Here is a 15,174-nt window from a genome sequence, read left to right on the forward strand (position 1 = left end):
CAGAGCGGGATCCTTCAGAATGAGTTCACCTGCTGTGGGATATGCCTGGGAATCTGTTTCTTCCCGCTCGGTCTTCTCTGCTGCTTGCTGATGAGGGAGAGGAAGTGCTCCAACTGCCGCGCCTCCTTCGGGAGTTCGTAGGCTGCTTCTGGTATTATGGACCTCGAGGAAACCCGCTCAAGGCAGGCCCCACCCACACAAGCTCCTCCTGCGATGCGAGACGACAACCTTAAGAACACATGTAGAAAACAGACAGAAAAACTAGAGATTAGACAGAAAACGCCACATAATAACGAATAAGTAGCATCTGTGTTTTGACGTGAATCCGTGCTCTGATATCCTGAGAAAAATTATGTAAAGCGTTCAGGTTCAATAGTCCAACGCCCAGCCGATCATTAAACCCGAGACAGGACACGAAGGTACAAGTCTCCTCTCCTCTATCACTCGCTATGACTCAAGCAGTTTGGTCGGCCTTGACTGTATGGGCATTACGAACATATGAGAATAAGGAGACTACTATAGGAGCCAGGGTGACCTAAACGGAGAGGACTAGCGTTCGTCTTCCTGAAATATAATGTTTCTATTTCGCTTCTCTGTCAACTATATTCCTCGGGGAGTTTGTGACATTTTTTCCATGTAACTTAGCTGATGAGTGCACTGATTAACACAATTTCGTCATACATGTTTCTAAAGGCTGCATTGTTCTCTATTCTTCAGATATTTAAAGCTTATCTCAACGAATTGATGTTTATGATATAGTTAACTTCAGCCTCTCTCGATAATGATGCGCCAGGAATTCTTTCAGACCACACCACAGGGACTCCACTTGAGTGTATCTATTGTTTCCTATAGTGATTAACTCGGCTGTGTGTTCAACGGCAGTTTCTAATAGTGAAGTGTCTTTGATTTACCATTTCACTGCTGCTTCATTTTTTCCCTCTCAAAGTTTGACAAAATGGTTTAGAGTAAGATTGAAGTGTTCTGCATCGAAACCCCAAAAGAATGGCGATGTACTTCAAACTTTTTTGTGCACATATTCTCTTCTTGATTAGGATGACTGAAGAAAAACAAGCGTCACTACATCATTAACATTGGTAGCATATTAGCAATGTGCCCTATGACGCATATTACATGACTTCTTTTTACCTTACAATATTATATGTACTATAATCTTACAATAGACTATCTTACTATTAGCCATTTCATATAGTGTTCACCAATACTTTAGAAGAGTCACCTTGATAATCAATCACAACTGGAGACATATCTGCTTCAGTCTCCAGCTGCTTTGTTAACGCGCAAAATGAAATATTTATTGCAAAATCAAATACTCTGAGAATTTAGATGGCTTTTGTTTTAAGATACACGTAGACAGGTAGTGTGCTTTTGTATAATCAGTTTTATCAAGTTTAACTCAATAAAAGTATTGCTATCCAACTGGTGTTTGTTAATCAGGACACACACACACACACACACACACACACACACACACACACACACACACACACACACACGTCCACACGGACAAACACACACACACACACACACACACACACACACACACACAATCTCTCTCTCTCTCTCTCTCTCTCTCTCTCTCTCTATCTCAACCATTATCTTTATGTAATCTTCACTGATCTACCTTGGAATTTTTAATCTATATCTTTGTTTTTGTGTCTTTTTTTCTTTTTACCCTGATTTGAGTTTTATCTGAGGAGGAGAGTTGAGATACCTTCGTAACTGCGAGGACATCAGTTATTTGCTTTAACTCTTCGTTTCATCATTTAGGAGCGGTGAATTATGCTTATTTATCTTTACATTTGTTCATTTTCATTTCCTGGCTGATCTTAGAATGAAAGAAAAATGAAAAGTGAATGATGATGATAACGGTAATGATAATGATGGAATGATAATAATGGAGTGGGATGGGAAAGGTAATGATAATAATGATAATAGTGATGATGATGGTGAACGAATTACAAACCATGATGACAAGGAAGGGCTCACCATGGCGGTATCTGTCACCTACCTACTGTCACGCTACGGGAAGTGACTGGAGGACTATTTATACTGAAACACTTCTTTTAGCCTCGCCTTTATAAATCCGAAAAATCCTGCTCGTGCTTGGTTAGGCTACACAGGTTTTTAACGAGGCATTTTGTGCTTCTAGCTGGAGTATAACAAGAATTCTACATTATCAAACAGGAGAAACGCTTTTGAGAACCCGGCTGGTAATTTCTGTCGCCTTTCAGGATAGTCGTGAGGTGAGAAAGCAGAAATTGAGACTGACCTACGTGTGTTTATACTATACATATCCCAGAACACAGTGACATACGGGATACAATAAGCTGGGAGTCCTAACAATGGAGTCATTAAAGAGAGAAGTAATGGTGATGCAGACTGTACGGTTACTCAACAAGTGAAGTGAAAAGTGGGATATTTCCTCAACAGCTGGCGAGTCATGAGGCGAATCTATGTGACAGAGACCACTGATAAGCCGCCGCGGGAGCTGGACGTGCTATCAGATAAGATTAACCCCATGATGTCCTTTTTTGTCATTACATATTATCAAGAAAATACGTACTTGTCATTATTATCATGGTTACCATCATCATTGTTCTTCTCTTCCTCCTCTTATATTCTCCTATCCCCATCATCACTAAGTGAGTTTTATCACTATCACGAGGAGAATGTGTGCTAATCATCATCATCATCATCATCATCATCATCATCATCATCATCATCATCATCATCATCATCATCATCATCATCTTCATCATCATCATCATCATCATCATCATCATCATTATCATCATCATCCTTAGCCTGTCTATTCCAAGTCACCTCAGTAAAGTGTCTTCTCATTATATAACAATTAGGTTCTTGTTTTCTTTTTTAGATCAGTGTTTTGATGGTGCAGAATCCTTAATTAAACTATCACTGAACTATAACACACACACACACACACACACACACACACACACACACACACACACACACACACACACACACACACACACACACACACACACACACACACAATTGAAAACCACAATAGTTTCCACCATTTGAAGCAACACGCTGAAACAATTGGGAATACACGTCCTGGAGAGATTATCGCCTAGCCTTCCTCGCGTCTCATCACACAGTTACTCTTCTTGATCTGTATTCTGAACCGTAAGCGCGTCTCATCTACGTGGACAAATCTTATCAAGCTAGAGGGAAAGTTCCTTGATTGTTCAATGGTATTTTTACGACTTTTAACAAGGATTCTGCACTATCGAGAGGAAAAGCAGTCATTAGAACAAGTCTGTTTTGTCTCTGTGGCCATTGAAAATAAACCTTATGAGTGAACAAATCGCTGAAGAATATAGGCCTTGTTCTCTAGTGTTTCCTCGCCCTCCTCCCGCGCAGACTGGCATCCTGAGGAACGACTTCACCACGTGCGGGATCCTGTTGGCCGTGTTCTTCTTCCCACTCGGAATGCTTTGCTGCTTCCTCATGATGGACAGACGCTGCTCGTATTGCGGCCTCACCTTCGCCTGACCGAGCTCTGGCGCCGCGCAGGAACCGGCCAGCTGGCGGCGGACGGGGTGAACACAATTTCCTGACATAAAGATACTGATTGTGAAAGGCCGCTACCGGCAGCTTGTGGTGCGTGTAATACTGATGCAGATCAAAATGGATGTATTTGCCTTACTCCTTCAATAGATTCATTAGGTATACGTACTATCACTGGTGCAAAAATGACTAGAACCACTATTTTCAGGTGATTTGTTCTCTCATGGTGGTCACTTTCAAAGGCCACTGAAATTCATAGTAGGGTTTCTGAGGGGGCTTTATTTTTTTTTCACCTTCTGATTGCGCAGACTCCTTGTTAATCTACCATAAAAAAATCATGAAAACCATCTTATAAATCAAAATTAATGTTTCACTAATGCCTGTTAAGAAGAGTGGAAACGTTTGGGAATAGTCTTAAATGTTATTATTATTTTTTTTTTCCTATTGATTGCGTTTAGATCTTGCTATTCCATCACGGTAATCTTGAAAGTGCTTTTGAGAATTCTAGGAGCTTCCATTAGAGTCTGCTGAATCTATAGAAAACTTTTGAAAATACGGCTTTAGATTCCCCTCTCACGGCCCTCACAGGCGTACGTAGGTAAAGATTGTGCGCCATCCTGCTGAGTGCAGCAGCATTTGGAACCTTTTTTCAGGGATTGATTTTTTATTCATATGCCCATTTTCTCTTCCTGATTATGCTTACAAAATACTGCTGTAGATATTAATTCATTAAGCAGAATAGGAGCTCGTAGTGTTTGTACTATGCTGTGGCCTCCGTCTCTTCGTTGTCGCTTTGTAATCGTGGCACTTCCTCATCATTATCTACACATGAAGCGTTACAATATGCATCATATACATCTTCGGGCTTCCTTATCGTGGGAAAAGAGGAGGCAAATCGACGACAACTTTTATTGGCAAATCAAGTGAAGAAGAAAATAGCAAAAGCAGCGTGAATGTGTGACTTAGAATGATTTGTTCCAGCGCAAAGATGATTATGTGACTCAACACCACAACACTATCAGTGTTGTGCTGTTGTGGCCTTCTCTCTCTCTCTCTCTCTCTCTCTCTATATATATATATATATATATATATATATATATATATATATATATATATATATATATATATATATATATATATATATATATATATATATATATATATATATATATATATATATATATATATATATATATATATATATATATATATATATATATATATATATATATATATATATATATATATATATATATATATATATATATATATATATATATATATATATATATATATATATATATATATATATATATATATATATATATATATATATATATATATATATATATATATATATATATACACACACATAGCAGGAGCAGGAGTCTTGAGGTATCACAAGTAAGGACACGTAAAAGCATCCACGACAGAGGACCAGAGTTAATTTTTCAACAACGTTTCACGGTTTTTTTTTTTTAGCTAACCTGATGATGCCGAAAGACTCGGTGAAACGTGGTTGAAAAATAAACTCTGGTCCTTCGTCGTGGATGCTTTTTACGTGTCCGTATATATATATATATATATATATATATATATATATATATATATATATATATATATATATATATATATATATATATATATATATATATATATATATCATTTTATCTAATTTACTTATGATATAATTAGCTGCAGAAATCTTTGTATATCTTGTAACTTTTTTTTGTTTTTTCAGCAAAGTTATGTATTGAATTTAATAGAGAAGAACAGTTATTCCGTTTTCCTTGAAGCAATGAGAGATATGACAATGTCACACGGATGAGTGGCCACACCTTATGGGTTTGTACCTACAATTTGGTTTTACTACACGTCACATTGTGTCTTTTACACTCACTACATAGGTACCTGAAAACTGTAACCTGAGACAACGTGTTACTGGCCATGACAGACTCCACAGAGGTACCTCCGTGACACCCAGTCTGTGCTTCCCACTAAAACAGGCTCCACTTCTGAACCTGTGACTTGTTTGCCTTGATTGTTTCTAATTTCTTCTCAACACAATATAATATGCTATCCCATATGTCACATATAAGCGTTAACCAATCAGAATCCAAGAATAAAACTAACCAATCACAGCGCGCGTGAAGTGAAGCTAGTTCTGCAGCATGGCAGTTCTTGTGTTACAAATGGAGCTCTACACATTATGGTGCAGGAGGCTTATTGAAATGTAACTTAGGAAAAAAATAACAAATGTTCAGTTTTTGAAGCTCCTAAGTTAGCAACACTGGGGGACTGGCAACGCAGAGAAGACGGAAGTGCAATATGTGGCGACGTGCTGGTGGCATTGTCCCGCTGGAATCTAGTGTGTGGACAAAATAACGAGTGTGGTGGTGTTTGGAGACGCAGGGACTAGAATAAGTGCGTGCTCCGCCCTCTTCCAGCCAACATTCTCTCCTTCCTTCTGTCCAGCCATCGTCTTTCACCGCAAGCATGAGTAAGTAGTATTTTCAGCAGTAAGTCTTGTCTTGTTCCCAGCCGCCATGTCAGAGTAGCCACAGTAAATGTTGCCATATTTTGAATTAGTACCCATTACATTATCGTTGACATCGCAGTTCTTGTTTACCGTCAAATATACGTGCCTGTTTGAGAGTGATTAGCTTTGAGAAACACTAAGAAACGTTAAGGGAAGGAGTGGCGCAATCATAACCAGGCAGTGAGGTTCAGGGTTCGGCTTGTGTTTCAGAGATCGGCTTTGAAACCCTCTCCCTCACCCCATCTCTCTCTCTCTCTCTCTCTCTCTCTCTCTCTCTCTCTCTGTACAAATAGCAAAATACACACACACACACACACACACACACACACACACTCTCCTATTTTATCACATAGTTCACGGTTCATTCCTTCATAGGTAGAGGGATTCATGCAGTAATACATCTCATGTTGTGCCTTGGAGTTTGTCAGGAACGAGAGAAGTCTGTCTATGAAGTCTTGATATCAATTTTAGAAAACCTTATCTTTAGTAATTTTTCCTCCTTTATTATAGCACTGTTATTGAGTTAATTGATTGTTTTATTGCCGTTCTAAACATTAATCAGCAAATCGTGATTGTGCTTATTTTTGTTAATTCGTATCATTATTCTATCCACCTTACAAATACAAGAAATAACCTGTATCTCTTTATTCATCAATTTTACTGAAAAAATAGACTATGGTTTATTTATTTTTTGTCTTATTTATTTATTTATGTTTTTTTTTTTCTCTCTATTAAAAAAGACAACGAAATCTCTCCGGTACCCAACTGACCAACTGTTTTCAGACATCTTTCTCGAGCTACTTGTGAATGTTTATAATTGAGCAGGTTTGTCCAGTGCAGTTTTTTTTTTCTTACAGTTGAAAAGAGAAATGGTTTAAACTTTCATACATGCTGTGTGATTCCCCAGCTAGAATTTGCAGTCTTTCTTCCAAAACAAAGATGTAATTCGTTTATTCATTTTCAGAAACTTAGAAAGCTCTTTTGTAATTAGGTGAAGAAATATATCAATCCTCCTTTCATTAGCAACATAGAAATGGAAAATGAGAATATTTACTGTATATTTCACTATGTAGACTCGTATTCGGGAAGAAGGTAAAAGTTTACTCACCCAACAAACAGGCAGGATGAAGTGGGTCCGGGAGGTGTGGTAAGGTTGCAGACCATCAGAAACAAAGCTTTCATACACTCACGCCTGCTGTTATCTCTCCTCATCTTTCCTGCCTCTTTTCATATGCCTTGCCTCTCTGATGTCCTTTCCAAGTCCTCCTACCCTTTCAATATTATCTCAGTCACTCACTTACCTTCCATCTAATCTATTAATATTCACCTAACTTCAGTGTTGCCCTCCTATATCTTTTCCTTCCCAAGAGGGCCAGATTAGCCCTGTAGTCTAGCAAATCTTGGCACATACTCACACTCTCAGGCATCTCGTTTCATGGTGGGTTTCCGCACACTAACGTTTCTTGACTTCAAAGAGAGTTTTACTGCTTGACTTGCAGTGAGAAAGTGCAGTTCCTGTTGCCTATCAGAAGGGAATGTTTACAAATGAATCTTCCGATCAGTTTGTTTAGCGTGGTGGAAGCTAGTGGTGGTAGTGGTGGTGGTGGTGGTGATGTTGGTGTGCGCTGCCTCCGCCCTCAGCCCGCGGCGCCAGCTACATCCATCACTGAGGTTTTATTGCTGATGGAATCGATTTGTGTCATCTCTGACGTCAAGAGAGAAAGAGAGAGAGAGAGAGAGAGAGAGAGAGAGAGAGAGAGAGAGAGAGAGAGGTGAAGACTACTAGTAACCAGCACGTGTTCCAAAGGCAATGAAACCGTATAGTGAAGGGCGGCGCTGGAACTTGACGCCCTTTACCACTGCGGGATGACCGAGAGGAGACGCCACTCAGATATCTTCCGCAGCATAGCACCTATAATTTTCTCCTCCTCCTCCTCCTTCTTATCTTCATCTGCCTTCTCTTCTCCATCCTCCTTTGCTTTCTTATATGATAGCTGTTGTTTTTTTACTGATATATCGTAAGCGAACACGCTTCTTGCATCTCGCGTTGCATCGAAGTGGTGGCGCTCTGGGCAAAGACTCCGGTAGGTGATTGCCTTGTTGCCGAGGAGCAGCGGGCAGCCTCTGTGGTGCCGCCTGGCTCCTTGGCACGCTGTGTGTTTCTCATGAAGGCACGTGCCACTGTGTGTTTCTCTTGAAGGGGCGTGGCGCTGTGTGTTTCTCTTGAAGGGGCGTGGCGCCGTGTGTTTCTCTTCACTTTAATTCTGTGTTTGTGTTTGAAATGTGGAAAATATCCACACCTTTTAATGTTCATTAGAAAATAAGAATAAAACAAAAAGTAACTTTGATTCATTGTCTGTAGAAAGAAAAAAAAATGCAATTTACTATATACATTGTTAACTTGCTTAAGCTACATCGCTATGACATTACAATGTGTGTTTGTGTGTGTAATTCACCACGGTCGCCTGCTGGTCACCCAGCCAGTCTTCCCCCTTCCGGAGCGAGCTCAGAGCTCATAGACCAATCTTCGGGTAGGACTGAGACCACAACACACTCCACACACCGGGAAAGCGAGGCCACAACCCCTCGAGTTACATCCCGTACCTATTTACTGCTAGGTGAACAGGGGCTACACATTAAGAGGCTTGCCCATTTGCCTCGCCGCCTAAGGGATTCGAACCCGGAGCCTCTCTATTGTGAGTCGAGCGTGCTAACCACTATACTACGCAGTGTGTGTGTGTGTGTGTGTGTGTGTGTGTGTGTGTGTGTTTTAATATGTTTTCTATTTTCCTTATGACTAAAAGCTTGAAATCTTGGCCGCCATAGCTTAATCTTGACAAGCAAATGGTAATATATCAAGTACGTCCGGTATTATCCATCCTCCGCCAGACCAATGCAGCGACTCGTGTTGGCAATGACATAATTTTTCCTCAAAAACATACTATAAAAAAAAACCAATAGACAACAGAGGCCAAGTGACTTATAAGGGACACCTACTAAAGACTCACCATCTGCCATCACCATCCCTTTATTCATCCAACCTTATCCTGCCATCACCATCTCTTTATTCACCTAGCATTATCTTGGAACTGTTAATGTTTGGGCACTTACCTCCTTCCTGTTCCGTTTGTTCCATTCACCCACAATCTGAACTATGAACCATTTTTCTTAACATCCCTTTCGAATGTGACTTGCTCTAATTCACAGGTCTCTCTGGTCTAGCAACGTGCTCTTCGTACGCACGTGAGGTCACCATCCCTTATCAAGCAGTGAAGCGCGATAAAAAAGCAACTCAAGATACACGTGGCAGAATAACAAGTCACGTGATGACTGCTTCGCTCCTGCCTCACCTCTAACCTTCCCTTACGTAACACATCTGTCCATTAACCCTCTCCGTGTCCCCATAACCCTTCCTCTTTTTTACCCCTCTACCCACACCACCCATTCCCGTGCCTGTCCTCTGGCTAATATCTAAGCTGCTGACACTATAAATCACCGTAACCAGGCAGGAGTCAATAGCCAGCCACCATCACCGTCCTCTATACGAGACGGCGCTGGTGTGACCTGTTTCGGCATCGAGAGGAAGGAGAGGGAGAGGGACAAGGAGGTGAGGGAGCGCGTGCCACTTATAAGTACTGCTGGGATAGATGGGAGGGCTGCAGAGGGAATGGCTGTACTGTGGGCTCGTGCTGTGTAGAGGTGATGGAGGTGGTTTGATGGTGTCGCTGGCAGGAAGGAGGGAAGGAGGGAGGATGACGTGGATGGTAGGACAAGAGGACGGGGTAGTAGTGGTGGTGAATGACACCTATGATAATGGTGCTGTCAGTCAGGTATTTTGTCATTATGCTTCTACATACTAGACGAAGCTTCAGCTGAGAGAGAGAGAGAGAGAGAGAGAGAGAGAGAGAGAGAGAGAGAGAGAGAGAGAGAGAGAAATCTATTCTCTTTAGTTAACTTTTCCTAACAATATTTCATGAAAAAAAAAATGTAGTAAAAAGATAAGCAACATAGTATTTCTGCACACTAATGCTTCACCAAACAAGACTAATGTATACCACAGCAATGACATTTGGGAGTAGATAATGGATGTACTAAAGTTCCTGCCTGACGTCTTACAGTGCCATAAGTCATCCGAGCCGAGGGCATTACCCCTTAGGAGTCCTGCCGCGTGTGAGGGTGGCTGGCTGGGAGGGGAGGAAGGGAGAGAAGGGAGAGAGGAGAAAATAGATATGTTGCTACCCTCCTTATCTCGAGCGACACCCACACGCTTTAATTGCATGTTTGTTATCACCTTTCAGCTGGCTGGGGTTGGCACCTCAGGAGTCGGGAGCGGGAGAGGCTGTGGCTCTCGCGTGTGGCCGCTGATGTAACAAAGGTCCTTTTAACTTGTTCTTATATGTGTTGGTGTCTTGGCTCGAACTCACAAACATTGGCTATTCATTAGATTACTGTCAGAGGCTTCGGAGATGATTATTCGGGTTGTCATTGGTGTTGTTTATTTCTCTCATTAAAAATCCTTACCATATCTAACAAAGTTTAAGGAGTTATCGAGATAGTGTAATGAACCGTCTGAGAACACAGCTTTCCATCGTGGCCACTCTTATTTGCCTCTATGGGAAGTTAGTATGGATTTTGAAGGATAAAGAGTAATTTCATGGTTTTGGAGATACTCTAAAAAGCATTCTTGATGAGAGAACACAACTTGTTATTATGAATGCTAGACAATATATTAGTACCAAGTGGGTTTTCTGCTTATGCCATCCCCTCCACCTCATTCCTAGAAAAAGAAGACAAAATAAAACAAAATAGAATAAACAAATAAGATACAAAAATATATAGATGAAAATGGTAAAATAGATAAATAAGTAAATAGTTAGGTTTCAATTTTTTTGTCGTTAAGTATAGATATGAATTATTGTTAAAGGAAAGCCTCAGCACGTCCTCACCAAGAGTTTCTTGTCTCTATATTCATGTTTTGAATTGAATGTTCTATTATGGCTCTCTGCAAGATCAGATCGGCTTTCCTTTAGTTAACCATTTCTCTGATATTTGATACACTTTTCCTTATAATCACCTACCACTCTGGGACATCCCTCTTTGTTCTACAACCAACTCAAATCATCCTACTGGCTAGAAATTACAAAATGTACATTTTTTTATGCCCTTACATATATTATAAAGAATCTATGCATTTCTTTTAGTGGTTTGAATTATTGTATATCGCAGTGAAAGTGAGTTATCAGTGAGGTAGTTCTGTTAATGTCACCATGTAGCACTGACTCACCTGAACAACTGATGCCTGGGCATCAGTTATGTGGGGCGGGTGGGTGCCGGACGCTGCTCAAGTTGCCGATGAAAGGTTGAGAACTCGTTACTGGCCCCGGCCTTTATTCTGAAATCCCGTGGTCTCTTACCACGACTATTTCCAAATGTCACAGAGAGTATTTCATCTATTAAAAATTTTATTAGTATGTCACTAGAACCATAAGAAAGCCTTTAAAAATCCTTGTCACTCTTAGATAGAGCCCTTTGAAAGTAGTAGGAGTGTGGCTCAGAAATGCATCAGTGCCTCACGGCGACTGTGTGGCGGGACAATAACGCTGCCTTTCGAACACAGCCGCCCCATGAAGGTGTCGTTGCAGCGCCACAACTTAAAAATCTAACCTGTACGTGTGAACAGGAGGAGGACTCCTTAGATGACGATCAGAAGAAAGGACAGCCCTATAAAGGGCAGACTGACCCAGCAAAACGAGGCGAGGGCCGGCGCTGTTTGTTGCTCAACCATGTTCCGGTGTGTGCCGCCTCGGCCAAACATTACCCAGCAAACAGGTTCCCACCATGAAAGGCAAAGGAGCAAGGAAGGGTGACTTGTTCATTTTCCTCGGTCTTGTACAGTGGCATGAGCAATACACGAGTGGCCTTACATGGTGCGGAGTAGTGACCGGTTCCCTTATGTAAGGACTCGGGCTTGGAAGGTGCCTCAGAGGACTTTTGAAAGGCATCTAGCCAAGTTTTCATAGACCTTTTCCCTCCTCAGTAAAGATAATTAACCGTTGCAATGCTATTCTCGTCCTTCCTTATCAGTCACAATACTATAGAAGAATGGTATGCATTGCAGGCACACTATAAGGAAAAGAAAGGAATAAAAAGTGGCAAACTTTGTCCTTTTAGGCTTCAGAACTATTAAGGAGACCGTAATATGAAGACAAAAAAACCCAAAAGTTTTAGAAAGTAGTTAGGGATAAAAACAAACTCTCCATCTGTTTGGTGACTCACACTCTGACAAGCAGCGACGCTATGTAAACAAGGGAACCTGAAATGGAGCAGTGAGAGACCTGGGTATGAACAGTCGGGGAGGGGAGTGCTGGCAATCTCCAAGTGGTACAATTTAACGATAGGATAAGGGAAGATGTTAGGGAGGATCTGATCTACAAGTTTGATTCTTTCCCCATCGTCCCAGAAGGTCATGGTTTGAGGGCCCGTACTCAGAAACGATTTGATCCCTCACATAGCTGTTACAGAGAGGACTAACCGGGTTTTCAATAATGTTTCCCTGTTAATAGTGAAGACATCTTACTAATCTCCCAAGAAATTCTTTAAAAATAACAGTGAGAAAAACCGCGTTGGTATAACTTGAGTCTTTTGAAAATAATGAATATGAGGCGTATAAGTGTCTGAGAACCGCGCCTCCACCAGCAGCGTCAGAAAAAGCAGCGGCTATCAACAAGCAGGAAAGTCTTGTTTCGGTATTCTCACTGCAGATGGCGTCGGGTGAAGGACAGAGTGACCAGCATGCCTCCAACACTCCAGTAAAAGTGTGCCAGTAGGTCCTTAGGAGCATAGGGAAGAGAGAACAGTACAGTGTTCATAGAAGTACTTATGCAGGCGGAGGTGTTGCGGTCAAGGGCGACGGAGCTCCATCAACTCAGCTGCAGATATCCACACTCGTTGCTCCACTTGTCTTTGGCTCACATTCTTAGGACTATGTTCGGGCTACTACTGCGCCATCTTTATTTGTAGGTTTTATTTCTCTAGTGAGAGATTAGTAAGATTTTTTTTTTATAATATTAACTGTAGAAACACTCCTGAGAACCTGGCTAACCATCCCTGTAGCCTTGGAAAGTGGTAGTGGTCTCTTAATAGTAGCTACGGTCCTTTTATGCGTTGGTCTCGTACAAAAAAAAAAAAAAAAACACTGTATTTTCAAAGTCGACAGAGTAAAAGTTTCAAATTCTCCTAACTTTTTTCGAACAATAATGAAACGGAACACTTGTTGAGCAATCCCTAGAATTATGAAAGCTCTGATGGAAATCTAGATAACGCCCACTACAGTCTAGTCAAAGTATAATCAAGATGAGACACCAACAGTTTAGAGAGTACAGTCCTTGGCCAAACCACTGCCTCATTCTGGTTACTCGCGCCCTCTATCGCAGCGACCAACAAACGCTGAGTGCTCCATAACATCGCACTGATTTTGGTCTCCGTCTCAGAGCAGCTGCGTCTGTTCTTTTCCTGGAGAGTGTATTCATACCAAGTCAGGTGTCCATAAGAAAAAAAAATCTTTGGTCTTTTTCATCACGATTAATTTCTAAGGACACAGAGATGATTAGTCTTGATATCATGATTGTTTCTCCCTTCAGTACTAAGGCAATGTTACTAATTTGACCCTATAACCATAAAAATAACCTCAAAAACTCGTGTAGCGTAGCCTGAGCAAGTGGAGGTGCGACGCAAAAGTATTTTATAGGTGTGAGTGTCATCAGTTTGAACCAGAAGTCCAGCGCACCGTGTATCCAGCAAATAACTAACAATTTTTTCCATCATCTGGTTGCATTCCAAGTGCATACGATGGACAAAGTTCCAAATGTAAATAGGTAAGCAAGTAATTGTTTATGCCAGGATCGCTGCGCAGGTGACTGGTCAATGAATGGTGTTGGCAAATTTCTGACTCTAGCGAACCTGAGCTAGTGGACTGAGGAATTTTTAGAGAAGTTAGGCATTGCAACTCAGACAACCACTTGACTATCCTTGTATTTACCAGTATGTATTGCAGTCTCAAATTTTATGTATTATGTATGACAACAATAATTCAGCCTGCTTGATTTGAATAAAGACTAATCACGTATGCTACAAAAATAGATGAAGAATATTTTTATTGATCATTCCTTGGTGATGTTTGTCCTGTCTTAACTGTGTGTGTGTGTGTGTGTGTGTGTGTGTGTGTGTGTGTGTGTGTGTGTGTGTGTATTTGTGTGTGTGTGTGTGTGTGTGTGTGTGTGTGTGTGTGTGTGTGTGTGTGTGTGTGTGTGTGTGTGTGTGTGTGTGTGTGTGTGTGTGTGTGTGTGTGTGTGTGTGTGTGTGTGTGTGTGTGTGTGTGTGTGTGTGTGTGTGTGTGTGTGTGTTGCCTCGCTCTGTGTAGTCTCCTGCTGTGGCTTTGTGTGCAGCAAGAGGTGAGATCCGCCTGGTAACTGCTAGATTTTTTTTCTTTCTTTTTTTAGGTCAAGAGTGTAGAGAGGAATGAGGAAAATAAAGAAAGTCATTCAGTTTGTTCTGATGTGATAAGAGCTCTTTTAAGCGATATCGTATGAATCCAATATAATTTTGTCTAAGTAGATGAAAGGAAACGTTTTTTTTAACTATGTGTGTGTGTGTGTGTGTGTGTGTGTGTGTGTGTGTGTGTGTGTGTGTGTGTGTGTGTGTGTGTGTGTGTGTGTGTGTGTGTGTGTGTGTGTGTTGTGTGTGTGTGTGTGTGTATAAGCCAGTTCCATTCATCTGTCCAAAGATAAAGAAATTAAGTCAGTGTTCCGGAAAAATAAGCGAGATACCGATCAAAGAAGTACTGAAAATGAAGTGTGGAGAGGCTGACGTCTGTGCTGAGCGGGAGACAAGCTGACTGAAGCCGCCGTGCAACCATCGCTGATAAAACAAAAGTAGCTGAGACCATAGTTATAAGCCAGGAAGGAACGAAGAAAAGAAGAAAATAGGCAAGTCCCTGAATGAAAGACTTACCTATTTTCACCTATTATTTCCCATCCTTAAATTTGTCTAATCTTCTTCTAAAACTCCCTAATGAC

At 41.0% G+C, this 15,174-nt stretch overlaps 1 protein-coding gene and 1 long non-coding RNA gene across 4 annotated transcripts in view; both read left to right on the forward strand.

The window, feature by feature from the left end:
• LOC123518141 (brain protein I3-like) overlaps nt 1-3,682 on the forward strand; it is a 9,183-nt gene extending 5,501 nt beyond the window's left edge. For 2 of the 3 annotated variants that reach the window (XM_045278808.1, XM_045278809.1), the window contains exon 4: nt 4-1,437. In XM_045278808.1, coding sequence (XP_045134743.1) covers nt 4-141 — 138 coding nt within the window. In that variant the 3' untranslated portion in view covers nt 142-1,437. Of the gene's footprint in view, nt 1-3; nt 1,438-3,414 lie in introns of those variants that run through there. The other variant, XM_045278810.1, reaches the window with a different exon arrangement.
• Nucleotides 3,683-4,854: 1,172 nt separating this feature from the next.
• On the forward strand, nt 4,855-14,238 carry LOC123518316. Its single transcript, XR_006678756.1, has 2 exons — nt 4,855-6,061; nt 10,399-14,238. It is a non-coding gene; the product is annotated as an uncharacterized LOC123518316 (long non-coding RNA).
• Nucleotides 14,239-15,174: the final 936 nt, after the last annotated feature.

Source organism: Portunus trituberculatus, chromosome 43 (genome assembly GCF_017591435.1).
Source record: "Portunus trituberculatus isolate SZX2019 chromosome 43, ASM1759143v1, whole genome shotgun sequence".
In the NCBI taxonomy this organism is placed as follows: Eukaryota; Metazoa; Arthropoda; class Malacostraca; order Decapoda; family Portunidae; genus Portunus; species Portunus trituberculatus.